Source organism: Nyctereutes procyonoides, unplaced genomic scaffold, assembly GCF_905146905.1.
Source record: "Nyctereutes procyonoides isolate TBG_1078 unplaced genomic scaffold, NYPRO_anot_genome, whole genome shotgun sequence".
In the NCBI taxonomy this organism is placed as follows: domain Eukaryota; kingdom Metazoa; phylum Chordata; class Mammalia; order Carnivora; family Canidae; genus Nyctereutes; species Nyctereutes procyonoides.
In genome coordinates this window covers 7,477,229-7,491,192 of record NW_026575135.1, presented here as the reverse complement: position 1 = coordinate 7,491,192, position 13,964 = coordinate 7,477,229, and the positions used below count along the sequence as shown (strand labels likewise).

At 40.2% G+C, this 13,964-nt stretch overlaps 1 protein-coding gene across 2 annotated transcripts in view; it reads left to right on the top strand.

Moving 5' to 3' along the window:
- Window positions 1–13,680, top strand: part of LOC129495266 (60S ribosomal protein L29-like) — a 31,344-nt gene extending 17,664 nt beyond the window's left edge. For both annotated transcript variants that reach the window (XM_055302763.1, XM_055302764.1), the window contains exon 2: window positions 9,756–13,680. In XM_055302763.1, the coding sequence (XP_055158738.1) occupies window positions 9,788–10,276 (489 nt within the window). In that variant the 5' untranslated portion in view covers window positions 9,756–9,787 and the 3' untranslated portion in view covers window positions 10,277–13,680. The remainder of the gene's footprint in view (window positions 1–9,755) is intronic.
- The last annotated feature ends 284 nt before the right edge of the window (window positions 13,681–13,964 follow it).

Here is a 13,964-nt window from a genome sequence, read left to right as displayed (position 1 = left end):
TTATTTATTTATTTGAGAGAGAGAGAGCACCATTGGAGAGGAGGGGCATAGTAAATGGGAGAAGACTCTGTGTTGAGCTGGGAGCCCAACATGGGATTTGATCCCAGGACTCGAGGATCATGACCTGAGCCAAAGGCAGTCACTTACCTGAGACACCAGGTGCCCCTAAGATTTTTTTTGAAAGATTTTATTTATTTATTCATGAGAGACACACACAGAGACAGAGAGGCAGAGACACAAGCAGAGAGAGAAGCAGGCTCCATGCAGGGACCCTGATGTGGGACTTGATCCCGGGTCTCCAGGATCAGGCCCTGGGCTGAAGGCGGCGCTAAACCGCTGAGCTACCCAGGCTGTCCCCCCTAAGATTTTAAAACTTTTTAAAGAAATTTTATTTTTCAGAGCAGTTTTAGATTTACAGAAAAATTGTGAAGATAGTGCAGAATTTTTACACGTCCTACACCTAATTTTTGATGTTATTAACATCTTACAGTGTAGGGTAGATTAGTCATAATTAATGAGCCTATATTGAATAACACTGTTATTAACTAAAGACACTATTTTATTAAGATTTCCTTAGTTTGGGCAGCCCCGGTGGCTCAGCGGTTTAGCACTGCTTTCAAGCCAGGGCATGATCCTGGAGACCCAGGATCGAGTCCCACATTGGGCTCTCTGCATGGAGCCTGCTTCTCCCTCTGCCTATGTCTCTGCTTCTCTCTGTTTCTCGAATAAATAAATAAAATCTTTAAAAAAAATTTCCCTAGTTTTTTACTGAATGTTATTTTTCTGCTTCAGGATTTCATCTAAGACACCACATTACATTTAGGCATCATGTCCCTTGAGGATCCTCTTGGCTGTGACAGTCTCTCAGACTTTCCTTTTTTTTTTTTGATGACCTTGATAGTTTGTTTTTTTTTTTAAGATTTTATTTATTTATTCATGAGACACAGAGACAGAGAGAGAGGCAGAGACACAGGCAGAGGGAGAAGCAGACTCCACAAAGGGAGCCTGATGTGGGACTCGATCCCGGGTCTCCAGGATCACACCTTGGGCTGAAGGCGGCTCTAAACCGCTGAGCTACCCGGGCTGCCCTGACCTTGATAGTTTTGAGGAGTATTGCTCAGGTGTTTTGTGCAATGTTCTTCAACTGGGACTTGTATTGTGTGTGTGTGTGGGGGGGGAGTTCATGGTTAGACCAGGGTTTTAGGTTTTTAAGGAAGAGACCACAAAGATAAAGTGCCATTTTCATCATGCTATATCAAAAGTATGTATTATTGGGGCACCTGACTGGCTTAGTCGGTGGAGCGTGCAACTCTTGATCTCAGAGTTGTAAGCTCGAGCCCCACGTTTGATGTAGAGATTACTTAAAAATAAACCTTTAGGGGCACATGGGGGGTCAGTTGGTTAAGTGTCTGACTCTTGGTTTCAGCTCAGGTCATGATCTCAAGGTTGTGGGATCGAGCCCCGTGTCAGGCTCTGCACTCTGTGCAGAGTCTGCTTGGGATTCTCTCCCTTTCTGTGTGTGTGTGTGTGTGTGTGTGTGTGTGTGTGCACTTGCTCTCTCTCTCTCTCAAATAAATAAAATGTTTTTTAAAAAATAAAATCCTTGGGATCCCTGGGTGGCGCAGCGGTTTGGCGCCTGCCTTTGGTCCAGGGCGCGATCCTGGAGACCTGGGATCGAATCCCACATCGGGCTCCCGGTGCATGGAGCCTGCTTCTCCCTCTGCCTGTGTCTCTGCCTGTCTCTCTCTTTCTGTATGTCTATCATAAATAAATAAAAATTTAAAAAATTGTTTAAAAAAATAAAAAATAAAATCCTTAAAACAAAAGGGCAAGTATCATCAACATGACTTATCACAGTTGATATTGACTTCAATCATCTAGCAGAGGTCATGTTTCTCAGCTCCCTTCATTGTAAAATCATCCCCCCCCCTTTTCCTTTTTCCTACTGTACTATTTTCCTGCTGTACTCTTTGGGAGATGTCATTCTATTACAGCCCATACTTAAGGATGGGGAGTTATTCTCCATCTTCTTAAGGCAGCAGAATTAACTATTTGGAATTAAACTATTTGGACAATGTACCACACAGTTTGGAATTAAACTATTTGGAATTCTTCTACACAGGAAATTTGTTATTTCTCCCCATTTATTTATTTATTCAATCATATAATTATATCAGTATGGACTCAAAATATGTATTTTATACTTTGGTTGCAATTCAATACCACTTTATTTTTTGCCCAAATTGTTCCAGCTTTGACCATTGGGAGGTCTTTCAGTTGACTTCTATGCTCCTTTGACATACTTCCTCCAATGTGGGTTTTTTGTTGTTTGTTTTCATTTTTCAGCACCTCCTAATTTTCTGCCACTACAGAATGTTTCAGGCTCATCATGTATATTTTCTGCTCTAACTCTAGGATTGGTCATTTCTCTCAGGAACACTCATTCTTTTCACTGGAGTATAATATTAGAAATCAAATCTTAGGGGTAGCTGGCTAGCTCAGTCAGAAGAGCATACAACTGTTAATATTGGGGTTTTAAGTTTGAACCCCCACATTGGGTGTAGAGATTACTTAAAAATCTTAAAAATAGAAAAGAAAAAGATATCAAATCTGATTTCTAGGGCAGCCTGGGTGGCTCAGCGGTTTAGCGCTGCCTTCGGCCCAGGGCCTGATCCTGGAGACCTGGGATCGAGTCCCATGTCAGGCTCCCTGCATGGAGCCTGCTTCTTCCTCTGTCTCTCTCTCATTCTCTCTCTCTCTCTCTCTCTGTCTCTCTCTTTCATGAATAAATAAAATCTTTTTAAAAACTCTGATTTCTAGGTGTTCTCATTTCTATTGGAATTAAGATTGATTTTTTTAGTTTGAGAGTTTCACTTTAGAATGTTATAGGATTTTTATCTTATAGTCGGTGTTTATTTACTCTGCTCAGTTTACTTTGATCAACAGTTGCAGATCTGTCTTGTACAGTCACTGTTAATCTTTTAACTGCCCCCTCACTTTCCAGTTTCAATTATAAGTCAAGAAACTGAATTCTGGAAAATTAAAATGTGTGTTACATTGTCTCTTCCTCAATTCTACCTTCCTTGCCATCTGAGAATGGATGCCAAGGTGGCCTTAATTTTTCCATGGTCCACTCATGTCCCTCATGCTTTCAGGTTACTGTTGGACCTTTATGACCATCTCATTTACTTTCTAAAAATGGCACTGAATTACTATTTAGAGGAAATGTTTATCAAATCTCATTGCTTTCCTTAATTTGGGTACAAATTGGAAGGTATTCTTCATAGTCTAAATGGTAGGATTATGGCAGTTCCCTAGTTTTGTTATACTTGAAATTTTCTTCTCTGGCTTTGGTTCATTTCTGTTCACTTTCCCAGACTTCCATCTTCCCTGGAAGTTATATAATTATTAATGACTTTCATTAAAATATTTCTACTCTTCCTTTCACCAGCCCTTAACATGTTGTCCCTTACTTTTTCTACCCCTCACTGGTTAGTTCACATGTGATTCACCTCAGTTTTCAAAGAAGGGAGGGTGAGAGGGGTAGCAGAGAAAAAGAGGTAACTCCCTTTTTTTTTTCTTCTTTTCCATTTAACCAGGTACTTACCAACTCTTCCTCCCTGAAATGATGTTTGCTATATTGAGTTGATTTACTTTTCCTGCCTTGTTATTCCATTTGTCTATAGACATGTGAAGTTGATACATATTATAGATGCCTACAATATTGTAAAAGTTCTTATACGGGACAAAATAGTCCCATCTTAGGCATCTGAGAACATATCGCAATCAGAAATATAAATTTTATTTTGCAACTAGAACAAGCCCTTTAGTCTGGCCACTAATTCAAACCTTCTCTAGATTTTTTGACACAATTCTTTAACAAAGAGCCAAATAGATTGGTTAGAGTATATTTTCTTTTTCCTCATTTGCCTTTTATTGAAATATTAGCCTGTGCAAAAAGCAGATCATAGTTCATAAGGTCAGTGGAAAGGTTCATGGGATGCCAGACAACTGAATAGAGCTGTTGTTCTCCCTCCCCAATAGATTTCTAAAAAAATGTTTAACTGCAGATAATCCCACGGGGTGCACCAGGCAAATGTTCAACCTTGAACAGGCAAACAAACAAAAGGTCAATAGCAGAAAAACAAAACAAAAGAACAATCTGGAACACTTCTCTATAAAGATATGTTATTTAGGTAACTGGAAAAGCAAATGTCGCCACCCCCTTCCCCATCCATGAGGGTTGAGGATCACTTCTATCAGAGAATAATAAGTCCTCATATAGCTTTTCTTCTCCTAGGGAAGTGGGAGTGTGAGACCCTAATCAAAAATTTAATTTAGCAGAGGGAGGTAGGATGAAACTGACAAGAATTTCATTTGGCACAGAGTTAAGACATGCGGTTAATTCCAAAGCTTGATATTTGTGTATTAAAGTTGTGGCCATTAATGATAGATGGCTCACTTATGGGCCTGATTCTTATGCTAACTTTGAATGGTTTTGTTTTTTTAGTGTCTAGAGGGCACTGTTTGAAAGCTAGATTAAAAAAAAAAAAAGAACTGACGTTATTCTGCAAAATAAAATGCTGTATTTATAGTGAGCAGGGATGAAGCCATGTTGATTATAGAAGAGTCAAGTGTTTCTTTCTCAGCTTGCTAAGAATACCTATACTAGCAGTAGCGTGCTGTGTCACAGAATTAATGCCTGACTTTGGGAGACGTGGCTGTGTTTGACAGAACAGTTGTATACTGGATACCAGGAGGAATTCAGCGGAAATATCTCCACGGGAACTGGACTTGGAAAACCCACACCCAACCCAGACTCTCTTGCTTAAGTTATATTCAAAACAGAATGAATAATTCAGACTTGAGAAAATGTATAGCCTATGAAAAGAGGTTGGATCCTGATATAAGACCAACTCCTAGGGGTGCTTGGATGGCTCAGCAGTTGAGCATCTGCCTTTGGCTCAGGGCATGATCCCAGGCTCCTCACAGGGAGCCTGCTTCTCCCTCTGCCTATGTCTCTGCCTCTCACTATATATCTCTTATGAGTAAATAAATAAAATCTTTAAAAAAAAAAAGACGAACTCCTGTGAGCAGGGCATGGGATTTCCTAAAAGGGGATGGAAATACTAAAAGCAATTTTTGTTTTTAAGAACTTATGATCCTGAGATCAAGACCTGAGCTGAGATCAAGAGCCAAACACTTAACTGAATGAGCCACCCAAGAGCCCCTAAAAGCAGTTTTGAAGGAGGATATTTGAACAATATTGATGCCCTTAGAGAGAAAAGCAGATATGAAGGCAAGGAGCAAAGCTAGGGATTTGGATATGCTCAAGAGGGAACCCCCTTTGCAATGGTTTGCATTCTTTTGGTACTTTTGCCTTGAGATAGGGTATCATTTAAGCATTAGGTACAGATGCATATAACAGGAAACAAAAAATAAGTGTCTTAAACTAGATAAAGATTAATTTCTCCTGCAAAAGGAGTCTAGAAGTAGTAGTTTCGGGACTATTATGGCATTCCATGTTCATTAGTGACCCAGTCTCCCTTTTGTTTTATTACGTGAGCATGTGGTTTTCATTCTTAACATCACAAAATGGCTGTAAGCTCCTTAAAGAAACTTTCTCAGAAGTCCATTGCAATATCTCCCACTTATGCTCATATATTACCATATAATATGGTAACATGGCCACTCCTAGTTACAAGACAGGCTGAGAGATGCAGGGTTTTTTCTGGGCATATTGATACCTCCAATAATAGATACTACTGGGGACACCAGGGTGGCTCAGTCAGTTAAGCATCTGCCTTCAGCTCAGGTCATGATCTCAGGGTCCTGGGATCCAGCCCCATGTTGAGCTCCCTGCTCAGCAGGGAGTCTGCTTCTCTCTCTCCCTCTGTGTGCCCTCTCTCTCTCAAATAAATAGATAAAATCTTTTTAAAAAGATACTGTTGGGCAGGCCTGGTGGCTCAGCGGTTTAGCACTGCCTTTAGCCCAGGGCATGATCCTGGAGACCCGGGATCAAGTCCCACGTCTTGGGAGCCTGCTTCTCCCTCTACCTGTGCCTCTCTGTGTCTTTCATGATTAAATAAATAAAATCTTTTAAAAAACTGTTGGTAAAAAAAGTGGATAATTTTTGGATACTGTTGGTAAAAAAAAAGTGGATAATTCATAATAGGTATTGGAAATATTATCTCTGATATGGCAGTTGTCCCATAAAACATAAAGTTAATTGTTTTATACATGTAATCATAATATATATATGTAATTCCCTCATGTAAGCCTCAACTCTTTGGTTAAGAGTTGTGTGCAGATGGTACAGTAAATAAATGAACAGGCAAAAAAGTAACATAAGGCATGATCCACACATCTACATACCCATTCCACTCACTACTTGCATTCATGCAAGTGAGCACTTGTCTACTGAGGGAACTGTTTCCTGGAATTCTAAAAGATGGCAGCTGTAAAGTGAGGAAAACCCACAGTGTGCCAGTAGGCCAGGTGGAAAGCTCAGGAGGGTACTGAGACAACTGCTCCCCATCCTACCTTTCTTCATTGAATCTTATAGGAGAAAGCTTACCTTTGAAGGAGTCACAGGAAGGGGGAAGACTAATCCCTACTATGATGCAATATAGATAGAGCTATTCCAAATATCACATCCAGAAATAACATCTAGAAGAAAAGACGAACTATTCTGTTTAGTTTTCCTTCCTTCCTTCCTTCCTTCCTTCCTTCCTTCCTTCCTTCCTTCCTTCCTTCCTTCCTTCCTCCCTTCCTAAGATTTATTTATTTTAGAGAGAGAGAGAGAGAGAGAGAGAGAGAGAGAGCATGAGTGGGGGAGGAGCAGAGGGTGAGGGAGAGAGAGAATCTCAAGCAGACTCCCCACTGAGGGCAAAGCCCAACATAGGGCTCAATCACATGAGATTGAGATCATGACCTGGGCCAAAATCAAGAGACTGGGCCACCCAGGTGCTCCTGTGGTCTCTTTATTAAAATAAGAAAATCTTTCCCAGCAGACCTCACATTTGCCAGAATTAGATAACATGTCTACCTCTAAAGGCATGGGCAAGGGGAATGGGATTACACTGACTCTAATTGAGAGTAATTACAGTTACTCTCAATCTTGGCTGCATATTTGAATCACTTGAGGTGAGGAGCTTTAAAAAAAATACCACCTATGTATACTCCATACCAACTTAATTAGAATCTCTGGCAGTAAGACCCAGACATCAGATTTTTAAAAAGATCCCCAAGTGATTTCAATTTGCAAACAAGGCTGAGAACTATCAGCCTACACCTTTTCATGCCCCAACCAACACCATTAGCCTTACCTGGAAACTTGTGAGAACTACAAATTCTTCAACTCCTCTAAGACCTAGTTAATCAGAAACTCTGGAGGTTGGGCTTATTAATCTGTGTTTTACAAAGCTCTTCCATTGATTTCAGTGCACATTAAAGTTTAAGAACCATTGACCTAGACTAAATCAAGATTTTATTCTAAACTGTAGTTACAGTTACCTTTTCTGAAGCATGAATGAGTAAAATTAGCAAGGACAACGAATTGAAAAGCATGGGCAGGCAATAAATAATCTCATCTCTAAGCATTTTCTTTCACTTAAAACATAAAACTTTTTAGTTTGAATTGATTTCAAGCTTATAAGAAAGTTGTAACAAAGAGAGAAAGGAATTCTCATACATCTTTACTCCAAATCACCAATTTTTAACATTTTCCTACATTTGTTTCACCATAACCTCTTCTCCATTACACACACACACACAGACATACACACTTAAGAGTTGATGAATATTAATTTCCTCTTATTCCTTAATACTTCATACTAGGAACACAGACAGTCTCTTACATTACCCCAGTAGTTATCAAGTTCAGGAAATTTATCATTGATGCAATACTTTACTCTGTAATACACATTCCAATTTGTTGACTGTGCTAGAGCAAATCTTTTTTTGTATAGAATCCAGTCTAGGATCGTGTGTTGCATTAGTTGTAATGTCTTTTTTAGTCTTATTTAATCTTTTTAAAAAGATTTTATTTATTTATTCATGAGAGACACACAGAGAGAGGCAGAGACACAGGCAGAGGGAGAAGCAGCCTCCATTCAGGGAGCCTGATGTGGGACTCTTATCTGGGGACCCAAAGATCACTCCCTGACCCAAAGGCAAATGCCCAATTGCTGAGCCACCCAGGTTTCCCAGTCTTGTTTAATCTATTACAGCTCTTCAGCCTCTCATTTTTCTCTTAATGACATTGACATTTTTGATTTCTCATCTACCTCTGTGATGATGTAGACAATCAGGGTAATTTCGCCCTCCAGAGGACATTCAGCAATTTCTGGAGTGTCAAGATTGGAAGGGCTAGGATGGTGGTATTGATTGCACAACAATGTGAATGTACTCAAGTCACTGAACTATACACTTGAAAATGGTTAACATGGTAAATTTAAGTTATGCATCTAAACATACATACATGGGAATATGGGCTATAGCATCCAGGGGGTAAAGGCCAGTAATGTTGCTAAACATTCTGCAATACATGTGACAAACTTCTACAACAAAGGATTATCCAGCCCAAGGGGTCAATAGCCCCAAGGTTAAGAAATCCTGGTCTAAGTTGTAGTTGACCCTTGAACAATGCAGGGGTTAGGGGCACTGATGCCCACATAATCAAAAATCCATGTGTAACTTCTGACTCCCCAGAAACTTAACTACTAACAGTCTACTGTTGACCAAAAGACTTGCCAATAACATCAACAGTCTATTAACACACATTTTCTATGTTCCATGTACTATATACTGTATTCTTTCTTTTTTAAAAGATTTTATTTATTCATGAGAGACACAGAGAGAGAGGCAGAGGGAGAGGTAGACTCTCCATGGGGAGCCTGATGTGGGACTCCATCCCGGGACCCGGGATCACGCCCTGAGCCAAAGGCAGATGCTTTGGGCCTTTGGGTGGGCCACCCACATGTGCCTATATACTGTATTCTTAAAGTAAACCAGAGGAAATAAAATGTTACAATCATAAGAGAAAATACATTTACAGGACTATACTGCATTTATCAAAAAAAAATCCATGTAGACGTGGACTTACACAGTTCAAATCAGTTAATACAGTCAACTGTATTAACACAACCTTGCTAAACTGTATTGTGTATATCCATTAAGCAAACAGTCTCACTTTTAGGAATGTATTCTGAGGAAAAATGAGTAGTGAACAATGATGCATGCACAAATGTTTTTATTGGAGACAATGTGGAAACAACTAAAATGTCCATCACAAATGAGAATGGTAAAATTAATTTCATTATATTCATATAAAAGAAAACTATGCACTTGTTTTTTTAAAAAAAGTCAAGGTATAGGTGCCTGGGTGGCTTAGTCAGTTAAGCATCTGACTTGATTTCAGCTCAGGTCATGATCTTGGGGTCCTGGGGTCCAGCCCCTTGTCAGGCTCTATGTTCAGTGGGGAGTCTGCTTGAGATTCTCTTTCTCCCTCTCCTACTGCCCCTCACCTGGCTCACACTTGATGTCTCCAAATTAAAAAAAAAATTTAAAAATAAATAAATAGTCAAGGTAAACTTTTAGGTGTAAACTTGGAAAAATGTCTATGATACATTAAGTAAAACAAAAAGTTTCCAAAATAATATAGTATATATATATATATAATCTCCCCTATGATTTGTAAATGATCAAAACCTATATAAAAATTTCAGATTTGCTTTTTCTCTTCTGGTCCATAGGCTCTTGGGGAGGCACGGACTTTGATGCAGACATGGCCAAGTCCAAGAACCACACCATGCACAACCAGTCACAAAAATGGCACAGAAATGGCATCAAGAAACCCCGGTCACAAAGATATGAATCTCTTAAGGGGTTAGACCCCAAGTTCCTGAGGGACATGCGCTTTGCCAAGAAGCACAACAAGAAGGGCCTGAAGAAGATGCAGGCCAGCCATGCCAAGGCCATGACTGTACGTGCCGAGGCTATCGAGGCCCTTGTCAAGCCCAAGGAAGTCAAGCCCAAGATCCCAAAGGGCGGCAGCCACAAGCTCAATCGACTTGCCTACATAGCTCATCCCAAGCTCGGGAAACGTGCTCGAGCCCGCATTGCCAAAGGTCTCAGGCTCTGCCGGCCAAAGTCCAAGGCCAAGGCTCAAACCAAGGCCCAGGCTGCAGCTGTGGCCCTGGCTCTGGCTCCTGCTTCTACTCCTGCAGCGCAGGCCCCCAAAGGTGCCCAGGCCCCCACAAAGGCTCCAGTGTAGAGTCTTCTGCCTGCCAGTGTGAGGACGCAAGGACTGGTATGACCCCTGGGCTTCTGTCTACATGGGCCTGGTGTCCTCTTGTGCTATTTGTACAAATAAACCTGCGGCAGGATCTGTCCAAAAAAAATTTTTTTTTCAGACTTAAAGGATACATACTAAAATGTTAATAATTATCTCTGAATGATGGTATTAAGATGGAAATTTTCACTTTCTCTAGATTGTTGTAGTCCTGTATTATCAGAAAGATAAAGACATTTAAATACAGCATGGAGGTTAATAACAGTTACTAATAAAATAGTGACTGGGAATAATTCTTTGAGAAACAAAAGGTACTGCTAGCAGGTCTATGGGGAAGATTTGGTACATTTTCAGAAAGAACTGCCATACACAAAACCCCAAGGATTTCCCCATTTAACCTGGACCAGGGTGAGCTGTCTTGTGGGTGAAGAAAATGGAAAGTTTCAAGAGCCCTGACTTTTCTAAAGCGATTAAAAGCATGTGCATTGTATTGTTGGTCTCTAACTATCATTAATTAGTAATTTTATATTTGGAGAAGCCCAGGATATCTTAAAAGGCAAGTTGAAAAATCACAATGGTAAATAACAGCACACTAAAGCAGTGTTTTCCAAATAGTAAGCTATAATCCATTAATGAATCATCCAAATAATTTAGTATATTATGATCAACTTGATAGAATATAATAGATTCAATAAAATAGAGAACTGTGTATCCTGGGTCTGGATGAAAAATTTCTTTATGGGGGTACCTGGATGGCTCAGTTGGTTGAGCATCTGACTCTTAGTTTTAGCTCAGGTCATGACCTCAGGGTCATGAGATAAAGCCCTGCATCAGTCTCCACACTAGGTAGGGAGTCTGCTTGAGATTCTCTCTCCCTCTGTTCCTCCCTCCCTCTCTCTCTCTCAAATAAATAATCTTTAAAAAATTTCTTTCTTTATGTGGCTGTGGCCAACACATTTGAATGTTACTGCATTATATACTCAAAAATATATTCTTGGGGTGCCTGGGTGACTTATTTGGTTAAGGATCTAGCTCTTGGTTTCAGCTCAGGTCATGATTAGGGTTCTGGGATTAAGCCCTGTGTCAGGTTCCCCACTCAGTAGGGAGTCTGCTTGAGGATTCTTTCCCTCTTCTTCTGCCCCTCCCCCTGCTTACACTCTTTCTCTAAAAAAATTAATCTTTAAAAAAATATATATATTCTTATGCAAGATAGAGTTAGAAGAGACCTTATTTGATAATTTAAGGTTAAAGTTCTCAATGTTATACCGTTTTAAAAGTTTTTTATTTAACTAATCTCTACCCCCAACATTGGGCTTGAACTCTTAACCCTGAGATCAAGAGTCACATGCTCTTCTGACTGAGCCAGCCAGGTGCTCCTCAACATCATATCTTCTGATATTTCAACTTAATTCTGCATTCTTAATTTCTCATGCATTTGGAAATTACTTTTTAGTATTGGCAGTATTATTAATTTAAATAATAATATAAAAGAATTAAGGTATCACATCCTGTTTTTTAAGGATTTTTAAAAAAAGATTTTATTTATTTATTCATGAGAGACACAGAGAGAGAGGCAGAGATGTAGGCAGAAGGAGAAGTAGACTCTGCTGAGCAGGGAGCCCAATGTGGGACTCGAACCCTGGACCCCAGGGATCACGCCCTGAGCCAAAGGAAGATGCTCAACCACTGAGTCACCCAGGCACCCCTTCTTGAAGGAATTTACAATTTAAAATATGCCTCCTCATATTTCCCGGTTACAAGAATTCTGTAGAGAATTTCATGCTATTTTTGCCTTAATCCAACTAAGATTATAATAGTATGTCACAATATTGTTTTTTTTTTGTATGTCACAATATTGTTAATTAACGTTTTGCTTTATACCATTTTGAATTTTAAAATAACAGTGCCATCTGGTGGTTCTTCTGAACATGTTTATATTTCTCTTGGGGATATATCAAAAAGTGAATTGCTCTTTTGCATGTGGATATCCAGTAGGTGGCAATTTTAACTTTTTGAGGAGCTGCAAAACTGTTTCCCAAAGTGGCTATGCCTTTTTACATTCCCAACAATGAATGAGGGTTCCAATTTCTCCACATCCTGGCTAACTTATTTTCCATATTTTCTATTATAACTATTCTAGTATGCATAAAGTGGAATCTCATTGTAGTTTTGATTTGCAGCTCCCTAGTAACTAATGCTTTGGGCATCTTTTCATGTGCTTGCTGACCACTTGCATATATTCTTTGGAAAAATATCTATCCAGATCCTTTGTTCATTTTTGTTTTTTAAATATTTTATTTATTTTTTTAGCGTGAGCTAGAGAGAGGGGACATGTGTGCATCAGCAGGAAGAGGGGCAGAGGCAAAGGGATAGAATCCCCAGCAGACTCTGAGCTTGCCTGAAGAGCCCTACCTAGGGCTCCATCTCATCACCTTGAGATCATGACCTGAGCCAAAATCATAAGTCAGATACTTAACCAACCAAGCCACCCAGGAGCCCGTGTTCACTTTTTTGTCGGGTTGTTCACCTTTTTGTTGGTGAGTTGTAAGAATTCTCTGTATATTCTGGATACCAGACCTTATTGGATATATGTTTGTATTTTATCCCATTATGTAGGTTGTCTTTTCTTTTTTAAAAGGATTTATTTGCTTATTCATGAGAGACACAGAGAGAGAGGCAGAGACATAGGCAAAGGGACAAGCAGGCTCCCAGCAGGGAGCCTGATGGGAGACTCAAACCCCCATCCTGGGGTCACACCTGGAGCTGAAGGCAGATGCTCAACCACTGAGACCCCCAGGAGTCCCTGTGGGTTGTTTTCACTTTCTTAAGTGCAAGGTAAGTTTTGCATTGAATGGTCCCTATCAACACTCTTCTTGAAACACCTAATATCTACAACAGTCTGAATAACACATTGGCGTTTCCTCATTCCTCCCACACAGGCAGACCTCCTCTTTTTTGTCATGCTGTGTCTCCAGTGACCAGCATGAACTAGGTGCTACCACTTGTTGAATAAACAAATTCTGTAGTTTCTAAGGACAATATCAAAGATGGCCAATTCAAATGCCTATAGGAAGCTGGCAATACACATGAATAAACAGAACCATTTAGGGATTGCAGTAAGCGGAGGAATACGAACCCTATTTCCAAACTAGTTTAACTAGTCCTCATTTAACAACCTCATCATCCTGTTCTACCCTCCCAAAATACACTTTCTCGGGAGGCCTGGGTGGCTCAGCGGTGGAGCATCTGCCTTTGGCTCGAGGCGTGATCCCAGGATCCGGAACCGAGTCCCACATCGGGCTCCTTGCGGGGAGCTTGCTTCTCTTATGCCTGCGTCTCTGCCTATGTCTGTCATGAATAAATAAAATGTCAAAAAAAAAAATACACTTTCTTCACATCTCCCTAAAGGTAGATTAGGGTAGCTGAGTAATGTGTAAAGAATACTATCAAAAACAATACTAGGGGTCAGCTAGGGGTCAGCCCGGGTGGCTCAGCGGTTTAGCGCCGCCTTTAGCCCAGGGCGTGATCCTGGAGACCCGGGATTCCCACATCCGGCTCCCTGCATGGAGCCTGCTTCAGCCTCCGCCTGTGTCTCTCTCTGTCTCTCATGAATAAATGAATAAAATATTTTTCAAAAAATTAATTAAAAAAACACACTAGGGTCCACTTG